The sequence below is a fragment of the Diachasmimorpha longicaudata genome, chromosome 8, assembly GCF_034640455.1.
Source record: "Diachasmimorpha longicaudata isolate KC_UGA_2023 chromosome 8, iyDiaLong2, whole genome shotgun sequence".
NCBI classification, from domain to species: Eukaryota; Metazoa; Arthropoda; class Insecta; order Hymenoptera; family Braconidae; genus Diachasmimorpha; species Diachasmimorpha longicaudata.
In genome coordinates, this window is record NC_087232.1 from 3100315 (window position 1) to 3110084 (window position 9770).

General features: G+C 36.4%; 1 protein-coding gene across 1 annotated transcript; it reads right to left on the reverse strand.

The window, feature by feature from the left end:
- Positions 1-344: 344 nt before the first annotated feature.
- LOC135165416 (WD repeat-containing protein 26) lies at positions 345-9755 on the reverse strand. The gene is made up of 7 exons (XM_064126684.1): positions 8791-9755; positions 6674-6904; positions 4659-4989; positions 3836-4462; positions 3398-3543; positions 2904-3304; positions 345-2580 (listed from the first exon to the last, which is right to left on the reverse strand). The coding sequence occupies exons 1-7, from the start codon at positions 8802-8804 to the stop codon at positions 2525-2527; spliced, it is 1806 nt and encodes a 601-aa protein (XP_063982754.1). The 5' UTR covers positions 8805-9755; the 3' UTR covers positions 345-2524.
- Between the last annotated feature and the right edge of the window lie 15 nt (positions 9756-9770).

A 9770-nucleotide genomic window follows, 5' to 3' on the forward strand; every position in this document is an offset into this window, starting at 1 on the left:
TACCATAAATGGAGATCGTTGATATGCATCCATTCAATTGCTCCAAATTGGGACCCCAATATACTTAACCAGTGGGGGGCTGCAAATGGAAAAACTAACTAATGTAAATGAATCGATGTCGTTAGTACACCATTGTACATGTATTCATTGTTTTTGTAATCTCGTGGGTAATTTATAATCATCATTTTAATTTTGGCGATGATGTGGGCCTGAAAAAAAATTAATCAGCTTAATCAGATTAATTAAATCAGCTTTGGTAATTGAACGATAGCGAGTTTTGTAGAAAATCGTTTGGAGATCACGAACCTCATGGGGTGTCGGGGCAGAGCATTATACAATAAAAATGTGCTTTCTAGTGTAATTTATTGAAAACTCATCTGTACATGTACTCCACTCATCTTTCGATATATCAATTAATATATCAATAATATTCTCTTGCATATTTGCAATATTTATTTTTCGCTCTTTGTAATTTAAATTAGACTTCACGTATGAAAACATCTTCAAGATCATTTCGATAATTCTTACAATAATTAATAAGTGGTGTCTGCCCCACTGATAATAAACTCATCGTGTTTTCTTGTTATTCGTAAACAATCGACGATAAATGATAATTCGTCTCTTATTTCATAGAAATACGCTGGCAGTTAATTAATCATTAATAAAGGGTAACGCATGCAATTTTATTCATTATTTACCGTTTTTTAAAACACTAAGTTTTGCGATTACCGTTTTTTTTTTTCGTTATAAAATTTTCCTACGTTCTAAATTAAAAAATAAAATCTACACTCTTAAGTCGACGACCGAATAATTACACTTTAATTTTGCATAGAAATTTATTTAATGCATTCTTTTAATCAGATTTTTCTTGTTTAAAAGTGCGAATTCAATGTTCCATATTGCAACAAATTTTTTATTTTCGCGAAATTTTGATGTTACAGGTGATCGGCACAAACCAAATGAACCAATTTCAATCGAAAAAAAAATCGAAGATGCTCTCCTCCTTCAAATTATATTGGATGATTATTCATTGGGAAGTGGAGAAACTTTTTAGTTCAATATTATGTTGACATTAGATTTTCAAAGTATTTTTTCTAAGGGAGAGGTTGAAAATTTCGTGAGCGTTTATCATGGGGAGACCAAACCTCCACAAACATTCCGTGATGTTCTCTCGATGTTGGGATTTTAAACAGACGCTTATATACTTCAAAATGAAAATTGCAATGACTTTCCGGATTTTTAAACTTTAGTTTTTTATGAATATCTCCAAATATAAGGAAAAAATGGAAAGTTGTTGTGAACATTTTTTGTCTCTCTTCAATTTTAAAATATCTCAGAAAAATATTGTTCTTTTTTGGATTTAGACATATTTTTCAAACACTGAAGTCTTTTTTAATATATGATGAGTCTCCCTGAATCCGAAAGGAATGAAAAACTTTTCGTGGAAATTAGTGTCATCCAACTCATATCTCACGAGATATTAAAAAATGAGTAGAAAAAAATTATGTTTCCCCACTTCCCACAAAGCTCTGCTTATGACCTCAAAAACTTTGTTATTGAGTGGAACCAAAGAACATGGTTCCTCACGATCTTCAAAATGAGGACTGCACAAACCCCTCCAGGAATTTATCTCATAATAAAGAATAACTTCGAAAAAAGAACAATTAAACAAATCAACTAATCGTGAAAATTTCGCTCTTCTCCTCTACCCTTTCAATTTTTTTTTAAAAGATTCGCTCCACAGCCAATACCCCCTCTCTAACTACTTATCCCACCAGGATCGACCAAAAATTGCAAAACTCATTCCACCCAACAACAAAAGCAAACAAAAAATCATTTCTCCTTAACTCGATGAAAATTATAAATCATTCTTACCATAAACTCCAATCCTAGTAATCATACCTCGATTATCTACTCAATCATCTCCTCCATCTACCCTATGTAATCTTTATCTATTAAAATCGTTATTTAATCGTTATTATGCACTTCGAATTCGATTTATCGTAAGACGTTAAACTCGATGAGTTCAGAGTTATTATAACGCCTTGGAACGGATTTACCCATATTAACGTTCATCTCACAAAAATAATAATTCACGAGACAATTGAATTTAGCAATGATCAATCCCACAAATTGGGTAAATCATTTGTTGTTTTTTTGTTAACGAGAATGATAAAAATAAAAACAACCCGCAGAGTTAATCGTCCAGCGAATGTTTTACCTAAATCGACTCTAGGTAAAATCGAAGGAGATAAATTCAGCTATTGACAGCCAGACATTGTGAATTGTGGATTATTCATCTGCACATTATCTGCACATATGTAATTCACATCAATTTCTACAGCATTGCCTGTTAAGTTATTGATTTTGTTATTAGTTCCCTTCAAGTTATATCGTTCTCGATTATTCATCGTTTGTAGATTTGTTAGTGGGCACAAGAGTGATGAGACTCAACATGACGGTCATACGGACAGTCTTTTTGAACACCATGGGGTCATGGGAGTTATGGCTAGGTTGTATTTTGCTACGACACCATCTCGTGCCAGCCAGAGCCGTTTGATGAGTTGCTTTCTGGTGATACTGCAAGTTGAAATAAGATATTTTTAAATTTTTCGTTTGATATTTTTGGCAGAAAGTTTGGGATTAAAATGTCAGAAAGTTTTGATCGAGCCCAGTTACATTGTAATTTTCACAAATCGATAGTCACGAAAAATTCATTAAATTTTATTGATTTGTTTTTCTGAAAAAATTGGAGAAGACATATTCTCGACCTTCAGCACGATATTGCAGAAAATGGAAAATAAAAATTTGAGCGATCACAAAACTTCCATCCAGAATGAAAATGGAAAAAAATGAATCGGATAGAATATAAAGCTCGAAAAATTTTTAGAACGATTAAATACCAGTCTTAGTATCCGCTCTATCAGGAGAGGATGCCCTTGGACCCCATATCCTAACAGTGCAGTCATCAGAAACGGAAGCCATCATCTGATGGTACACAGGATTCCACGACACACAGTTGACAGTTCTACTGTGTCCAGTTAATACAGCTATTGGCAGTTCTCGTTTGATGTGCCATACGTATACTTTATTGTCTTCACTTCCAGACGCTATGAAGTCCTGATTTATTCCCCCAAAACAACTGTGAATGGTGAAGTGCCCCTGGGTGACCCCTTGGAAGCGTCTCACAAGGCATCTGTCCTGTAGATCCCACATGTGGACTCCCTGATTCGCTATGTTCAGCAGAACCAGGCGATCGGCTTTGTTCACACTGAAGGATATTACTGCGTGGTCCTCTTGCAACCTTGTAACGTCATTCAGTTACCAATTTCAATAAATCAAATTTTAATTTCACCACAGAACGAATAGACAAAAAATATTGATAAATGATCATTACATCGTGAAATCTGCCAATTCTTCGAAGTTGTAGCTACGAATACGATGATGAGTATCAGCAGCTAGTACTGTTTTCCCATCACTTCTGCACCATAGGCTCTTCACTCGAACTCCTTCCCAAGAGTCAACGATGTTTCCGTCCAAATCCTACAAGAGAATCAAAAATCTGACTTAATTATGGCATCAGCTTCTAAATCCTGATTTCTGAAGAGCTGTTGAAAGTTTTTTAAAAATTCTACACTTGATCTTCAGCACGGAAATTATATAGATTTTCGATAAAATACGCCTGTCCGTCACTAAGGCGCTTATTGTTCCCCACAGAAAACGAGATCAATGTTCCTATGGAAATACTTCAGCTGAAGTTTTCCTAGTTTATTCATAACATAGAATATTTGTTTGTTCATGAATAAAATATAAGAAAATTCGCCTCTTCACTCACACATTGATAAAACTGTCCTCGGATTCCCCCAGTGACAAATTTCTTGGCATCTCTGTGCCAGGCACAAGCAGTGAGTGAGTCCTCAGTGCTCTGCGTGAATTTGATCCTCAGATCGCAATCACGAGAATTGACGCTGTAAACCCACAGTTCCGGACAATCCTCAGGGCCACAAGCAATGAGATGACTGCTATCAGGGCTCCAAGTGATGAAAGCCACACCAAATGTGTGCCCCTCCAGTGTTTTTCTGTGAGTGACCCTCAACGTTTCAGGATCAACGTCCCAGATGATGATGGTCATGTCCTTAGAGCCAGTGGCTAGTTTCAGGCCATCGGGTGAAAATTTACAGTACCACACCTCATCGCAGTGATCATTGAGCACTTGAGTTGTGTGACAGGGAAAATGCTCTTTTCCACAATTATGATCCACCAGCAGTGAGACACTCTCCAGTGTCGCCTGATTAGGAGAAATGTGATAGGTGCACTGTTGATTCTGCATCTCAACAGCCTGACTCAGCAGTGATTGAAGGCGTCGTGGTGGTAGCATAATAGAGGGGGGAAGATACTTCTGGAGTCTATCCATCAGGGCGGCTCGAGAGGCAGAACCCTTGCCATCCCATCCTGCACGTGTCTGTTAACATTTTGAGATTATTATTAATGCTCGAATGCTATTTCCGAATCAAATTTGCAATTAAAGAGCTAATTTAATGCCTATTTTCCTTGAACGGTTTTACTCCAAAATTCATCATCATTCGGCATATCGTAGATGTATTCCCCACCCCCCCACACTTTGTTCCCCTCCACCCCTGGCAGAAATAATAACGTACCTGTAGTTCATCTCTTCCACTGCACATCATAAATGCAGACAACTGATGAACCCGTCCTGTATTGTGTCCCAGGGGTGTCAGCTCATTTCTCAGCACCTGCAGGGCATCCAACACGAGACCCTCCTCAAGAAATTCGAGATATTTCTGCTCCAACAGCAAAAACTTCATCTCAACTAGACTCTGATTAGGATTATTGAGAAATGGCTTAAGCTCATTGAGATCATGATCTGCTTTATTCCAATCACCATCCATCACGTGCTGGCGGAATTTAGCAGCTGCTGGATGATCCAGACGGCAGCCAGACTCCTGCATGAGTAAATCAGCTGTGCGGCTGTGAAGGAGAATAGCAACAAAGAAAATTGTTAGTGAATTTTTATCATCGTGACTCACACATTTTGTTCAATATGTTTGCTTTATCTTTGACGTATGTTTTTGTAGAGAAAGAAATGTATCATTATCTCGAGGCCAGAGTGATAGTCAGTGTAAGTGTTTTTAAAGGTGAGGCTGATGGATTAAACAACAGGGTCTTGACCCCGTTTACTCGATTTTTTTTATTGATTTGCAAGGGAAGAGGGAGGCAAGATGAATTACCAGGAAAATCCAGTCTTTAACCCAACACAGAGGACTGTTCTTGTCTTTTCGTTAGGGGTAAAACAGGCTTGAGAGCCACTCAATCAACACCATTTAATCCTCAACTCAAAAGGTTCTTAGGTGCTATTCCTGATTTCCGAATGCCCTGAACATTGGGGACAAGGATTGCTGGATTGTTAAAAGCACTAGCCTCTCAACATCAAATGTCTTCAAGAGTCGTTTGATGCTCCAAACGTTTTCAGCGACAGGTTGACCCTCGAGACGTTGCGACAATGATATCCAGTCGTTATTAAAGATATTTTGACCCTCAACTCGAAGTGCGTTGAAAGGTCATTTAATTATTAAAATTACCTCACAATTAATCACTGATCAGAAAGACCATCTGATATCGACACTCAATTAGTGGAGTATGGAATGAACATGTCATTTTTTTGTTGTATTTCTTATTTTTCTTTGGTATTTCGAAAATCATTGCACATATTGACAACTGGTGGAGCTCAGAACAATATTTTCCACAGTTTCAAATGAGAAATTCACTTACATGTACTGCCAATGACCTCATTTTCGCGTAACGATTTTCGATAATTTTGAGGGTCATTACGTTCTCCATGACCTGTGGCGTAATTTCTTAATAACTCCCAACTTCAAAGACAGATTATTTTAATTTACCCTCCTTAAATTTTTGATTTATTGATTGTTTCTTTCCTACAACGACTAGTTATCACAATAAAAAATATATATATATTGCCAGATAACTTAGTAGTGCTGCAAATTCAATCTTTCTGCAATTATTTGGAGACATGCTAATTGACATAGATCATATTAACCATCCATTTATTTATGCAGAACTGAATTTACCTAAAGATATCTTGCAAATTTCTTTTTCTTTCCTTTTTCTCACAAAAATGTAAGTTTACAACAAAGTTTCGAACATTTTTCTTGTGTAACGAAAATAATTATTGAAAGGAAAGTGGTCTAATATTATGATCAGCAGGATTTGATATTAAAAAAAAAACAGGAGAATTAATCCAACAGGATTTTTACCATTGGTATCACACCCTGTCAATTCTAACACAAAATGTTGACATTTTGCTTCCTCTATTGAAAAAGAAATTTCCTGGAAAACCTTCATCATGACGTAATTAAATATTAAAAACCCCGAGAAACTCAGCTCATTCAAGTGTTTACATTTCATCATTTCTTCCTAAATTATCTTTCGATTATCTCAGGATCTTAGGAGGTTTCCTCGGTAGTGAACTGAACTGCAAGTTCTCCTGCCTCTCCAATGGCGCAAGTGCCACCCCTTCCCCTTTATTTACAAGGTACGTCAAGAGGACTGAATGAGTCCACTCTATCAACCCTTCAATCAGTCAGCTTTTTTTTTCATTAACTTCTAGTTAATTATTTGCTTGTTTCACACATACTCAAGTCCAACCGCCTTCAAATGCTGTCCGATGAGACGCACAATGTCCTGATTAGTCTTATCCATAATCTTTGGTGGCCCCAGTGCTTGGCTCTCACCATTGACACCATTGATATCACCATCGCATCGTGGTGATGTATTGCCATTGGCATGGGAACCACCAGTGTCTGGTGTTGAACCATTCTGCTGTGGTCCTGTTACTGGCGCCCCATTTGTGGCTTGCTGCATCATACTGCATTGACACAGAAAGGAAAAAATCAATTGAATTCAATATTATAGTGAATAACAATAGACGTACTAAAATTATAATGAAAACAACATATAAAAATATTAGGAATGTTTAATTAAGATTTTTTTACAGTAATAATGAATATCTTTAATGAATGGAAATGAATTTTAGAATGGAATGATCCATTGAATTTAATATCATGGAGGATAACGGTAATTACATGTGAAAACAGGAATAATAATCAACTTCATATCAATAAAATAAAAAAATTCACACGAGCAGTTTTAGAAAAAAATATCGAGATATATTTTGCACAGCAAATTTTCTAAATTATATGTAGTGAATATTTGAGTAATTGTTGAAGAATAGGAATACGATAGGAATAAGAAGTGATTACGTATTATGATTTCACTAGTGAATTATTCATTACAAATTGGAATGCCGCATTAACAAATTCTTGGCTACTTCAGTCAATTTAATTAGCCCGAAAAATATAATTTTACGAACGTTGAGTTGAAAATAACTCAAAATAGCAGACAAAGGATACAATAAAATCTGTCGACAAATAAAAAAGAGATAAATTACTAAAAATTATATGACAAAGCCAATTATTATTTCCCAGTCTTCAGAAGAAACACCCGGGACCAGGAGAAGAGGAATAATGAGAAATTCTTATAGTAAATGGAAAAACGGAGTGATAAATAGAAAATTCAAAAAATGGCAAAAAACAATAATTAATGAAAAATAACACACATTGTAAGGAAAATTCCTGGACTCAGTGAATTCCACTTGCAAAATTTCAAAAAGAAATTACAAACGTCAAGCCCATCGTGACTACCCAAACTGACGTTTAACAGTCCCACAAAGCAAACAACCAAAAATCAATCAATGACGAATTTTCACCAACTATGAGAACTCTACACAAATGTTAGCAATCCTCTTGGTCAGCTACTCCATGTATTTCTAGGAATAATCATGAGACTCTAAAAAAATGGAAATAAAAATAGTAATACTAAGAAACAATGATGAATGAATAAGTATAACGCTGAAGCAAGTGGAATATTCGCCAGCGATGACTTAAATTTAGAACATTTCCAAAGGTATGAGAGTAGAAAAATCATAACTGTTTTTTAACCACCAAAGAGTTTTTTACATGCTTTTCAAATATTTGTGCACTTCTAAATTGTGGTAAATCGTAGCGTCTGCTGACCAAACTTTCGCTAATCTCAATTTCATGAGCCGTTCTCATAATTGAAAGAACAATCAAAATTATTCGTTCAAAATCCTTACAAATTTAGTTCTATTCAGAATTTTTCCAGAAAATCATTTCATGTCTATAAAATACGGATTCAAACTTTCCAATAATTTTAGTTATGTACCTGCAAACATTTTGTTTAGAAGAAAAAAATAATTCTACCAAAGTCTGTACCAAATTTTATAACATAGATTTTCTTAAATCAAAATTTCCTCAGAATGCCTCCTACCTAAAAAATATATCAAAAAATCCTAGAAATGACCACAAAAATTCTAAAATCGACGATGAATAAACAGTTGCTATAATTCAAAAAATCAACTGTAAATAAACAATCCCAAAAGTCCCTCAACCAAATCATCCTCTTTCCAAAAACAAACGTCGCACCCCTCCGCAACGTCAAAAATTCCCCACAACTTGACATCCATTCTCCTGTCCTGGAAGTCCTCCAAAACAAACTTCCCATGACCCCAGCTGTATCTCAAAAATAATTTCAACAATATTTTCATCTCCCCCAAGGTTCTATACTCAGCTCAACTCGCCAGATATTCAAAAAATACAAAAAAAAAATCTCAAGAAGCCAATACTCTACCGAAAAACCTGGAAATAATGCAACTAAATTTAAAAAAATGTTCACCGATAATTATCCATGTTTGCGCTGTTGTGGTACTCGTCCGCTGGTCTTGGGGTAGTTGAGATTGAACTACGGGACCTTTTGCGCGGTGGCGGAGCGAGCCCACCGTCGTCCGACTCGCCGCTCGAGGCCAGGCTTATGCGCGTACCGCCCCGTTTTTCACACGATTATTTTTCACCAAAGCGTTGGGTCAAACCTTCTTAAATCCACCGATCACCAGAATCCGTATTTCTCTCCAGCACTAAAAAAATTATTCCCAGACTCGATTCCAACTCCTCAATCCACGGTTGTTTCCCCACACGTAAATGAAAAAAAAAAAAAAAGAAAATGTCCACTTCCCCTCCCTCAAGTCCCACGCTCAAAATATTTTCTCCAATTCGACAAATTTTCCTTATTTTATTATGCAATTTCTGCGTCACTTTCTGTCCACGGGAGACACCTCTCCCCCCCCCGTCACCGAATTTTCTCACCGCCGATTGTATTTTCCCTTTTTTTTCCCCTCCTCTCCTTTATCCTTGAACATAACACCGTTATTTCAATGAAATTAATTAACAAAAGAAAAAAGGAAAAAAACAACAATTCGATGATTTATTTTCTTTATATCGATTATTTATCGGCTCTCAGCATGGAAGGGGGGGATGATACAGTAAAAATAATGGAAAGTTGAATGATTTATTATTCTTGTACTACTGCCAGAAGGGAAAAAAAATATATCCCGAAACGAACAATGACTGCCACACAGCTGATACTTGTTTGGATCGCTGCTTTACGTCACACACTCCTTCTCGACTGGGACCAGCCTAGGCTCACTTGGTTCGCTAGGGTATTCCGAGATTATTGTTCAGGGGTTTATTGTCTCTCTCTATCGCTCCTTATTTTGGTGTTGTATGGGCAAGGATTGTAATGGGGAAACTGGATCGGGGTCTCTCGTTCTGTCTCTCTTGGTCGCGATTGCTTTGCAACTGAATTTGTGGACGAATATC